The 12,646-nt window shown below is 49.8% G+C and overlaps 1 protein-coding gene across 1 annotated transcript in view; it reads right to left on the bottom strand.

The window, feature by feature from the left end:
* ZC3H3 (zinc finger CCCH-type containing 3) overlaps positions 1-7,839 on the bottom strand; it is a 274,215-nt gene extending 266,376 nt beyond the window's left edge. The window contains exons 1-3 of the mRNA XM_053395133.1: positions 7,661-7,839; positions 5,033-6,431; positions 3,059-3,255 (exon numbers count right to left, since the gene is read on the bottom strand). Coding sequence (XP_053251108.1) covers positions 3,059-3,255; positions 5,033-6,431; positions 7,661-7,706 — 1,642 coding nt within the window. The 5' untranslated portion in view covers positions 7,707-7,839. The remainder of the gene's footprint in view (positions 1-3,058; positions 3,256-5,032; positions 6,432-7,660) is intronic.
* Positions 7,840-12,646: the final 4,807 nt, after the last annotated feature.

The following is a 12,646-nucleotide window of genomic DNA, read 5'->3' on the forward strand; positions in this document are numbered from 1 at the left end:
AGAATAGAGTGGTACTGTTATTTCCCTTGATCTGGACACTAGACTTCTGTTCATGCAGACCAGAAGAGCATTCGCTTTTTTTGCTGCTGCATCACACTGTTGGCTCATGTTAAGCTTGTATCCCAAGGAGAGTCCCAAGTGCATATCTTTCACTTTCTGATTTGAGTTACTCTTTTTGCAAACAGAGTAGTGACAGGGTTGCATGCACAGGCAAAGGTCCCAATCATATATTGGTTTAATAACCCAATACACAAGCATCGGAATGAGTGCTTCCCACCCTGTGGGTCGTGAAGCCTGTGCAGGTGGGCCATGGGTTATAAGCAAACCCCAAAATAATTATTTCTTGCAATCCCTAACGGTTGTGATTAATACCTCTTGCAGATTTTTGTTTCGTTGGCATATTTTAATGGTGTGCTGACATTCACAGCTGAACATAGGAAAGGTTCGAACCTTACATTTCAACCCTTGAGAACTGCTTGTTGGCAGCAGAGAAGAACTAAGGCAGGAGTAGGCAACCTAAGGCCCAGGGGCCAGATCCAGCCCAATCGCCTTCTCAATCCGGCCCGCGGATGGTCTGGGAATCAGCATGTTTTTACATGAGTAGAATGTGTCCTTTTATTTAAAACGCATCTCTGGGTTATTTGGGGGGGCTGCCTGGTGTTTTTACATGAGTAGAATGTGTCCTTTTATTTAAAATGCATCTCTGGGTTATTTGGGGGGGGCTGCCTGGTGTTTTTATATGGGTAGAATGTGTGCTTTTATTTAAAATGCATCTCTGGGTTATTTGTGGGACATAGGAATTCATTCATTTCCCCCAAAAAAATACAGTCCAGCCCCCCACATGGTCTGAGGGACGGTGGACCGGCCCCCTGCTGAAAAAGGTTGCTGACCCCTGAACTAAGGCATGGGTAGGCAAACTAAGGCCCGGGGGGCCGGATCCAGCCCAATCGCCTTCTAAATCCGGCTCGCAGATGGTCCAGCAATCAGCATGTTTTTACATGAGTAGAATGTGTGCTTTTATTTAAAATGCATCTCTGGGTTATTTGTGGGGCATAGGAATTCATTCATTCCCCCTCCCCCCCAAAAAATATAGTCCGGCCCCCCACAAGGTCTGAGGGACAGTGGACTGGCCCTCTGCTGAAAAAGTTTGCTGATCCCTGAACTAAGGTCTGAAATTCATGTAGATTTGGACTTGTGGATTGCCATACCCAAAAAGTTGGGAGCCACTGGTCTGAATGAAGCCAGCAGCTCATTGGGTTAGGGAGCAGTCAGGACCGATTCCAAAATTCTTTGTGACAGCCGGATCCTATGTGAGCCTGCTCAGAAGTAAGTCTCCCTGAGTTCAATTCAACTGACTCACAGATGTTTAGAGTCACACATGTCCACAAGTCAAAGACTCAAAAGTATGGAGGAAAGGAGTGTGGGAAGTTTATTCTTGAAAAGAAGTCACACATAATAGTTACCGGTGCAGCAGACTCTTTTCAGAACTGTGAAACTGCCAGAAGATTACAAGTGTTCCGCACTTGGCCAACCCTCAAGAAACAGCTACAAAAACCACCCAGTTGCCAAGAAATTCCAGGATGACACTTCCCAAAATACTCCCTGGTTAAGAGCCTGCCTCTTTAGTGTACTTAGTTGCTGATAAATCAACATGTATACAGGTGGAGTGACAGCAGCGAGAAAATGAACGATAAAGTGTGATGCGCTACAAAACGCAGTCGCTTCTTCCTAAAAGCAAAACTACACTAGGTTTTTAAAGTTTTCTTAACTTTGCCAAACACATTAAAGAGTGCATAACTACCTCGAATTGCTCAAGGATGTTAGGCTTCGCTTTACATTTACTTGGATTAATTCCATACGAGGAACTGAGCATCCTGGAGACACCAGAACAATTTCCAGAACCCTTTAACAAGCAAACAAGGTGCCCTGGCATTTGTGTGCAATGCTTCGGCGTTTTTTAATCTACAAAATAATAATGCCCCGCATTCATCAGACTTTTTATAAATAAGCGTGCATGATTACTTCACACCAACTTGGCACTCGAGAGGCTGGCTGGGCCCAGAGGGACTCCTAACCCAAAGCACTACCAGGTAGCAGGCGGCTGTTTTTTCATTGCATTATCCTGCCCATACCAGCTAGGAAGTTCGCAAATCAGTAAAATGCAATCTAGCTCCATTCATTCCCTCCCACAGCACCCCAACCCCCAGCCGGTATTAGAAACTGAGATATGTTAAGCTAGGAGCCAAATGGCTCTTTAAACCAGGACCACAGCCACCAAAACGAAATGTTTAGTTGCCATTTTGAGGCCAGTCAGCTCAAAAGTCATGCCAAAGGCACAGAATGGTCAAAGAAATGGAGCGAGTTACAGTTGGGCTGGAAAAGCAAATCGGTGGCTTATACTGCCAGCTTTCCAGGAAAAAACTCACACAGAGGCCATGGCCAAGGGCCAAGCCACGTGAAGAAGACGAAGAAGAAGAAGAGGAGTTTGGATTTGAAATCCCGCTTTATCACTACCCGAAGGAGTCTCAAAGCGGCTAACATTCTCCTTTCCCTTCCTCCCCCACAACAAACACTCTGTGAGGTAAGTGGGGCTGAGAGACTTCAAAGAAGTGTGACTAGCCCAAGGCATAGCTGTCAACTTTTTCCTTTTCTTGCAAGGAATCCTATTTGGAATAAGGGAATTTCCCTTAAAAAATGGGAAACGTTGACAGCTATGCCCCAAGGTCACCCAGCAGCTGCATGTGGAGGAACAGAGACGCGAACCCGGTTCACCAGATTACAAGTCTACCGCTCTTAACCACTACACCACACATAATATACGTAAGCACACGTGACCAAAATGTGCAACCACAATCCAGTTTTTAAATCTTTGTTAGGGAAAGGAGTCTCGCAGCCAGGTCTCCAACTCTTCCAGCAGAGTTGGCCAAAGCAAGAGAGAGAATCTCAACCAACACCATGCTTCTCCGAACCAGACCAACAGGAGTTCCCAGGACAAGGGGCTGGTGTATTAAAAAGCACAACAGTAAACTAAGAAACAGATTTCCTAGCTTGTTCTTACCTTCTTTGGCCAAAAGGTGGGTCCGGGGTGCCGGCAGCCGGCGCAGCCTGTGCTTGCCAATCTGCACCAGACCTTTGGATCCGGCTTTCCGGGCAGTGGGCGATCCCCTTCCCCGAGGGGAGTTCCTTTTCCTGAGACAATAGCGGCTTCTCAGAAGCACAGTAGGGAAGGACGGGCTCCTCTTATCAGTCGGGGAGCTGGAAGGACAACAAAAGCAGTCACCATGGTGTAGTCCTCAAGCACATCACACTCCAACCATGAGCAGATTCATAGGGCATTCTCACATGGGGGGGGGGAGCTCTCAGCCCAAACCCCTTTTATGTGATCAGGGCTCCAGGCAGCTGCAGGAATGATTCAACCCAGCCGCCTCATAGAGAAAGGTGACTCAAATACATTCACAGATGAATGGAGCTTCATCCACCGATAGCTCCACCTTCCAGGTCCATCTTACAAAAAGCAAATCCAATGAAAGTTATATGTTCTGCATATTCATACTGCTCAGTAGTATAGTGTATAGTATAGAATCGATGCTTTTGAATTATGGTGCTGGAGGAGACTCTTGAGAGTCCCATGGACTACAAGAAGATCAAACCTCTCCATTCTGAAAGAAATCAGCCCTGAGTGCTCACTGGAAGGACAGATCCTGAAGACTTTGGCCACCTTGTGAGAAGAGAAGACTCCCTGGAAAAGACCCTGATGCTGGGAAAGATGGAGGGCACAAGGAGAAGGGGACGACAGAGGACGAGATGGTGGGACAGTGTTCTGGAAGCTACCAGCATGAGTTTGACCAAACTGCGGGAGGCAGTGGAAGACAGGAGTGCCTGGCGTGCTCCGGTCACGAAGTGTCGGACACGACTAAACAACAACAGTATAGTGTTCATTACCAAAAGGTGCTGGTAAAATAATCACAGGTACCAGCCCATCTTTCCAACGCTGCACTAAAAAGTGGTGCAGGGGGACCAATAATCCAAAAACTCATGTTCTGTAGTTGCAATAGTTGCACCAGCAGACTGAATGTTACTTGGGTTTTGTGGAAGAAATTGTGCAAAATCTGATCTACATGTTTAGCCCTGCAAGCTAGAATCAAAGAACATCGCGGAGGGGGTGGGATACATGGAAGCAGAGGGTTAGGGACTAGGGACCACAAGAAAGAACTACAAAATACACTTAAGGGTAGATATTTGAAGGCAGCCAGCATAAAACCTCACACAGGCGATGAATCACTTGTCTGAATGTTCCATGCACACGGACAGTTAGCACACCAGGGAATAGCTTAGGCTACAATCCTTCACCCTGGCATGCTAGCTTTCTATAGGAAGGATGTTTCTGATGTGAAGAACAATGCACTCATGCACTCCCAATACCTGCATTCTGAAATGGTACATGCCCTTAAGTGTTCTTTCTGTAGAAAGTTGCACCTAAGACTCTGGACTTCAGGCCAGGGGGAAAAATAACCAGGTACTATATGAACTGCTAGAAATTAGAATCAGCTGAAAAAAATTGGGAAGCATTTTCCCAGCTAGAGTGGATCCCACAGTTGTCATGATTTTGCTCGCTGCTTTACCCACCCAGACACATCTAGTGCCCCAAACATACAATCCACCTGAACTCTCATCCCCAGGCCCTGACAGAGCTCATTCCACACTTTGCAATGCAAAAACAAGTGTTTTCATGTGCCCCAGCAGCTGCATTGGAGTGGTAAGCATTACTATAGGGCAGGCACGTTCAACTCCCAAGAGACTGCGATCTACTCACATTATAAAAATACTGGCTGTGATCTACCCATTGTTACTGACAGTCAAAGCTGTTGAGCTTTTTTGTGTAGGGGGGGAGATCACTAAGCATCACACGATCGACCGCGATCTACCATAGATATCCCGCGATCCACCGGTAGATCACGATCCACCTGTTGTTGGACATGCCTGCTCCAGGAGAAAGTCTTGGGAATTTCTCCCAACGCAACCAATAACTTACCAGGCGTTTCCCTTCCTCTTGATGATTTTGGTCCGGCTCTTCAGTTTGTAACTACAAAACCCACTATTCCCAGAGGGTGATCTGGGGCTGCCGTGACCAAGAGGCCCACGTCTCACAGTCTGAAGGGAAGCGCCAGCTCCCACAGAAGGAGAAACTCCAAGCCCAACACATTCCTTACGCTGCCACGTGAACGCAGAGGTGGATGGAGACGGAGACAGCGGGAGACTGGAGGCCTTCCACTTGTACAGGCTGGAAGAAATCCCCAGCTTGGACTGCGGGTTGGATTTCTTTTGCTTTGCTCCCAATTCCCCCTTCGGGAGTAACTTGGGACTTCTCTCTGCACCCACAGCAAACTTGCGTGCATTTTCAGAGGCTCTGGGAGCAGCCCATTTTTTCACAGTACGGGCCGATTTGCTCGGATTCGCCACCCACGTGTAGTTGTTCCTCCTGAACTTTGGAGACTTGATGGAGGCCGGCGAGGTAGGAGCTCCATGGAGAGCAGGTGCTGAATGTTTGTCTTTGGAGCGGCTCATCCCAACAGCTGAAGGAGCTTCCCAAGCTGAAGCAGCAGCAGACTTCTCAGCAAGCCTCAGCGCGCTGGGCTTCTCCGTCACTGCAGGCGTTTGCCGCGAACTACGCAGGGCTGGAACCTCTGGTGCTGGTTCCTTCCTCACCAACAGACCACTCGCTTTATGATCAGGCAATGTCAGGGGCTGTTGCTGAGGCTCAGATTTCAACGTAACGGCGCTCTCACTGATAGTCCTGCACAAGTCCGGGGCTGATTCCGATGCACCCTGAACAGAAGGCCCCTTCCAACACTCGGCAGGCATGTCAACCTTCTCCTTAGCAAAGGCCTTGCAAGGCAGCGAGTGAGGCAAGGTGGAGGCGCTCAGTGCTTTAGTCTTTTTCGAGCCAGCACCCGAAGGCCAAGCAGTCCTGCTCACACATCCTCTAGACACAGCTGGGCCTTCTGTTGCTTCCGCAGAGCTCAGATGGGATCCTGGGGCAGCAGTGCTGGCCGCGGCCGAGCCAGCCTGCACCCCCACAACGATATTGCCGTCTGCACTGAGGCTTACACTTCTTCCCGAGAGCACGGCCTGTGACTCAGTTGCCTCAGGGCTTGCGTGGCTCAGGCTGGTCCGAGAAGCACTAGCAGAAACGCTGGTTGCAGAACAAAGTGCCGGCCGAGGCGGGACGTTGACTAGAGAATATTTCTTTCTCCAGGCGTTAGGACCACTCTGGCGAGGCTGAAAATCTCTCTGGGTTTGCTGGGAGTATCTAGCAGAGAACGCACCCTGGCTGCTAAAGGCAGGCGGCCTGGGATTCTGCCACTGAGGCGCTGGGGCAGGTGGGGCAATTGGTGTATTCCCATGGATGTTTTTATGGTTGTTGATGAGACCTAGAAGGAGAGAAGGAAAAGATTCCATCAGTTATGCCTTCAAGCATTCCTCCAGCAGTACCATGAAGGATTTGCAACACAATTTTATTTCCAAACCAAGACATATCCTGCATAGATCGGCATCATGCATGTTTCTGCGGGATGTAGCCCTGCCTGTAAGAAGTCATAATCCGTCCCACCCGAACAGAACATATGAAGCCCCATTACAATACAAAAAAAATCATCTTCAACCAAACCCAAATAGATTTAAACCAACCTGCCCCAACCTTGTGCTGGTTAACCACAACCACGCCCTCCAAAAGCTAGCCCAAAAAGAGAGAGGGAAGAAACGCCCTGGTGCATCTGCAGCAGCACAACCGGATGCCTTCATCTGCCCCATCTGCAACAAAACATGTCTCTCCCCTATCAGTCACTACAGCTACAGCTGGCGCTACAACTCTCCAACTGTCTGACTTCACCCCCAAGGGCTCTCTCTTCCACCGTCTCCCGAGAAAGACGGATGCCAACCTATATATTAAGTTTTAATTCCATCAATGTCTATCTGTTTTTCAGTTACTGGTTCCCCAACTCCCCCCCCCCCGCTTTTATGTTTTCAGTGGTTTTTCTTTTTATCTGTAAGCCGCCTTGAGTAAATAATAATCACAATATTGTGATTAAAACTGCCATTAGTGTTGCTATCATATCGAAACATGATATACAGTGGTACCTCGGGTTAAGAACTTAATTCGTTCTGGAGGTCCGTTCTTAACCTGAAACTGTTCTTAACCTGAAGCACCACTTTAGCTAATGGGGCCTCCCGCTGCCGCCGTGCCACCGGAGCACGATTTCTGTTCCCATCCTGAAGCAAAGTTCTTAACCCGAGGTACTATTTCTGGGTTAGTGGAGTCTGTAGCCTGAAGTGTATGTAACCTGAAGCGTATGTAACCCGAGGTACCACTGTCATACTATTGTTGAAGCAATGATAATAATATCAATGTGTCGTATTGAAGAAGAATGCAATAATAATAATAATAATAATAATAATAATAATAATAGAGTAAGCCCCTTGGGGGAGGGACAGGAGTTGAACCGCCCTGAGGCCTCTGGGTATAGGGCGGTATATATATTCAAATAATAATAATAATAATAAATAATAATAATAATAATAATAGAGCAAGCCCCTCGCCCCCCTCCCCTCAGGCACAAGGGGCCTGGTGAGGGGGGCCGCCCCGGACGCCTGGGTCCCTCACCTTGAAGCAGGCGAATCTGGCGCCTCAGCTGCTCCTTCTCCTCCATCCCCGGCTCTTCCGGCTCTTCCCGCTGCTGCCTCAGCCGGCAATTCCTCGCCTACCTGCCCCGGACGTCACTGCTGCGCGCCGCCTCCAGGCCCACAGCTCCGTCCGCTTCCGTGTACGTCATCGCCCCGCGCGCCCGGCGGCATTCTTTCTTTTCCTTCCAGGAGATATGCGTGCGGCCACACACTTCCGGTTTCCACTCGAGCGCGGCTACGAAATGCGGGGACGCGCAAAAAGCGCGGCGCCGAACGAGACCGCCGATGCTTCCATACTTACGCAGGGCACTCGGGATTGGTCGTTGCGGGCACTCACTCACCCATCATCCCCGCCTCAGGCTCTGCCGATTGAGAACCGGAAGTGTCGTCACGCGATTCATTAAACTCTGCGGCGCTCGGGCTTTGGATTTGACTGACCTCTGTGTGATTTGCGTGGCTGCGCTTTCCACGCTTTGCCTAAGGCTCGTAGGCAGCTCCTCTTTCCTGGCAGAGTCCTGCTGTCAAGAGGGGTCAGCCAGGTGCCTCCAGGGGAACCCACAAGGATTTCCAGAACCACAGAATTGTAGAGTTGGAAGGGACCTCCCAGGGTCATCTAGTCCAACCCCCTGCAATGCAGTAAGGCAGAGACTAGCACTTACTTGTGTGAGAACCTGGAGGTGGTGGGAGGATGGATGGCGGCTAACAGATTGAGGTTGAATCCTGACAAGACAGAAGTACTGTTCTTGGGGGACAGGGGGCAGGCGGGTGTGGGGGACTCCCTGGTCCTGAATGGGGTTACTGTGCCCCTGAAGGACCAGGTGCGCAGCCTGAGAGTCCTTTTGGAGGCACAGGTCAATTCTGTGTCCAGGGCAGCTGTTTATCAGCTCCATCTGTTACTCGGGCTGAGACCCTCCCTGCCCGCAGACGGTCTCGCCAGAGTAGTGCATGCTCTGGTTATCTGCCGCTTGGACTGCTGCAATGCGCTCTATGTGGGGCTACCTTTGATGGTGACCAGGGAACTACAACTAATCCAGAATGTGGTAGCTAAACTGGTGACTGGGAGTGGCCGCCAGGACCACATAACACCGGTCGGTCCTGAAAGACCTACATTGGCTCCCAGTACGTTTCCAAGCACAATTCAAAGTGCTGGTGCTGACCTTGAAAACCCTAAACGGCCTCGGCCCAGTATACCTGAAGGAGCATCTCCACCTCCATCGTTCAGCCCAGACACTGAGGTCCAGCGCTGAGGGCCTTCTGGCGGTTCCCTCACTGTGAGAAGCCAAGTTACAGGGAACCAGGCAGAGGGCCTTCTCAGTAGTGGCACCCTCCCTGTGGAACGCCAGGAGTCCCAGACATTCAACGAAGCTGAGATGCTGCTGGATTCTGTGCAGATAAGTCCTTCTTCTCCCAGCACACTGTTAACCTGTGGAACTCACTGCCACAGGAGGCAGCGATGGACACCGAATTTGGATGGCTTTAAAAGAGTGCTGGGCAAATCCATGGAGGGCTATTGGTGGCTACTAGCCGCATTGGCTATGCCATTCGTGATCTGTTTGTTTTTATCTGTAGGCTCTATTTTACATAAGATGAATATTATTGTTGCGGGTTTCGAGAGAGGTCAACCTGGATCAGGCATCCCCAAACTCCAGATGTTTTTGGGACTACAATTCCCATCATCCCTGACAGTGGGTCCTGTTAGCTAGGGATGATGGGAGTTGTGGTCCCAAAACATCTGGAGGGCCGAGTTTGGGGGTGCCTGATCTGGATGGTGCCCTGAGTACCTTCCAGTTCTTGAGCTCTTAATAGAGGAGGTTGCTGAACTAGTTTGATGAGCTCTTTGTAAGACTTGGCCACTTGTGTCCTCAGCAGCATCACAAAAGAATGAGTTGGGCTGCAAGAGCTGCGACTGAGTGATGGTGACCTCCAGGCTAAGAGGTGGGCCTTTCCTGCACCCCCTTTCCTAGCTGCTAGGTAGGAAAACAATAGCCAGTATGGGATCACAGAATCGTAACGTTGGAAGGGACCTGGAGGGTCATCTAGTCCAACCCCCAGTAATGCCGGAATCTCATCTAAAGCATCCATGACAGATGACCATCCAGCCTCTGCTTCAGAACCTCCAAGGAAGGAGACTCCACCACCTTCTATCCCATGGTCAAACAGCTCTTACTGTCAGAAAGGTTTTCCGTATGTCAGTCAGAATCTCTGTTCTCGTAACATGAAGTCCTACCCTCCAGAGCTGGAGAAAACAAGCTTGCACCCTCTTCCATGTGCCAGCCCTTGAGATATTTGCAGATGTCTATTCTATCTCCTGTTGTCTTTGTCCATGGAGTTTTCTTGGCAGGGACACTGGAGTGGCTTGCTGGTTCCTGCTCCAGGTTGGACAGTGTTCTCGAGTGCTCACTGGAAGGACAGATCCTGAAGCTGAGGCTCCAAGACTTTGGCCACCTCATGAGAAGAGAAGACTCCCTGGAAAAGACCCATGAGTTTGACCAAACTGCGGGAGGCAGTGGAAGACAGGAGTGCCTGGCGTGCTCTGGTCCAGAGGGTCACGAAGAGTCGGACAGGACTAAACAACTAAACAACAACAATCCTATCTCCTCTCAGTCTCCTCTTTTCCAAGCTAAACATACCCAGATCCTTCAACCGTTCCTCATCAGGCTTGATCAGAGCTGGAAACAGGCTGGAAGCTGGAGACACTGAGACTTGCTTACTCTGTGCTGGAACCAAAGCTGCTCCTAATGGAGAAGTGAGATCTGCTGGGGTGCGAAGGCCGTGAAACCCCTCCCACACAGACCTTATGCTTGGGTTGTATATGCGTGCGAACAAAACCATATACCCAAAGACGCCACAATCCTCTCCGCTGACCTTCGATCCAAACTGGATAAGTGCTTAGAAGCCCTGGATTCTTTTACTGCTCTGATATTGGGGTGACGTGTAACCCTTTTTTAAAAAACACACATTCTCCTTCCATCATTTCATCCTTAACTAGCACCCCCTGAGAAACATTCATCTCCAACTTTGGGTTTGTGTTAAAACTCCATACCTTCCAAAGATTTCACTGACACCTGCTGCCACTCACAACGCCCCCTTGTTTTGTGAGTCTACCTTGGGGGGGAGCGCTTTTCAAAAAAGCAAGCAGCGTCTTCTGACACTGCGTTTGCAGGAGGGCCTGCGTGCGAGAACATACCCTAGGGAAGGTGGCATGTTTAAGGAAAATTAAATTGCCTAATTCAGCTTGCAAATAAGCAGGGCGCTAATCTTCCTAATGAGTCCAGCCTCACCCAGAACGATGAATCTTGCAACAAGGATGCGCTAGGACCCAATTAGCTGGCTCACACATCTGAAATCGGAGCCTCATCAGTCGAGGTTCAGGCTGTGGGAGTCTCTTGGTGGCTTATGAGAAATTTGCTGAGAAAAGCAAAAGAAATAAAGAAATGTTCAAGTTGGTGAAGAGCTGAGCCAGCAGGTTGTGGATACCTGAGCGGGGAGGGAGTGGCGGTGGTTAGAGAAGATGGTTGGCACCAGGCAGGCAGCTGCAAACAGAATCCCTGTCTGTCTGTTTGTTTGTTTTGAAGGCGATTTGGGAGGGGTTTTGTGGGGAAAATATCTCGAATCCCAGAGTTACCCAGACAGGTGTTTCTGCTCATGTGAGTGTCTGGAGGCGGTTAGAGGATGGATGGCGGCTAACAGATTGAGGTTGAATCCTGACAAGACAGAAGTACTGATTTTGGGGGACAGGGGGCAGGCGTGTGTGGAGAACTCCCTGGTCCTGAATGGGGTAACTGTGCCCCTGAAGGACCAGGTGTGCAGCCTGGGAGTCATTCTGGACTCACAGCTGTCCATGGAGGCGCAGTCAAATCCGTGTCCAGGGCAGCTGTCTACCAGCTCCATCTGGTACGCAGGCTGAGACCCTCCCTGCCTGCAGACTGTCTCACTAGAGTGGTACATGCTCTGGTAATCTCCCGCTTGGACTACTGCAATGCACTCTACGTGGGGCTACCTTTGAAAGGTGACCCGGAAACTACAACTAATTGGACTGCGGCAGCTAGACTGGTGACCGTGAGCGGCCGCCAAGACCACATAACACCGGTCCTGAAAGACCTACATTGGCCCCCAGTACGTTTCCGAGCACAATTCAAAGTGTTGGTGCTGACCTTGAAAGCCCTAAACGGCCTCAGCCCAGTATACCTGAAGGAGCGTCTCCACCCCCATCGTTCAGCCCAGACACTGAGGTCCAGCTTCGAGGGCCTTCTGGCGGTTCCCTCGCTGCGAGAAGCCAAGTTATAGGGAACCAGGCAGAGGGCCTTCTCGGTGGTGGCACCCTGTTGCTCAGTCCCTGCTCCTGCCAACCTAGCAATTCAAAAGCACGTCAAAGTGCAAGTAGATAAATAGGTACTGCTCCGGCGGGAAGGTAAATGGTGTTTCCATGCGCTGCTCTGGTTCGCCAGAAGCGGCTTAGTCATGCTGGCCACTTGACCCGGAAGCTGTACGCTGGCTCCCTCGGCCAATAAAGCGAGATGAGCGCCACAACCCCAGAGTCAGCCACGACTGGACCTAATGGTCAGGGGTCCCTTTACCTTTACCTTACTTTTAACTATGGATCGCTGTGACGACTTGTGTCCTGAGAAAAGAGGACATATGGCAACCCTGATTTTAGCTGTGAGCTGCCTTAAGTCCCTGTCAGGGAAAAAACTGGGATATAATCTGATGATGATGATGATGATGATGATGATGATAGAAATGGCGAGAATAATCAGGAACATACCAGAGACTAAATCCAAATGAACTCAGTGGGATTTAGTTCTGAGTAAAATTGCAGAGGATAGCACTGTAAGACTGCAACTTACATGGGAATAAGCTCCATTGACTACAGTGGGGCTTACCCCTGAGTAGACACTGTGAGGCTCCATTAACAATGAAGGAATAAATCCTCCATGCATTTCCTAAGAAATGGCTGTCTGCTGTA

The sequence above is a fragment of the Podarcis raffonei genome, chromosome 7 (genome assembly GCF_027172205.1).
Source record: "Podarcis raffonei isolate rPodRaf1 chromosome 7, rPodRaf1.pri, whole genome shotgun sequence".
Classification (NCBI taxonomy): domain Eukaryota; kingdom Metazoa; phylum Chordata; class Lepidosauria; order Squamata; family Lacertidae; genus Podarcis; species Podarcis raffonei.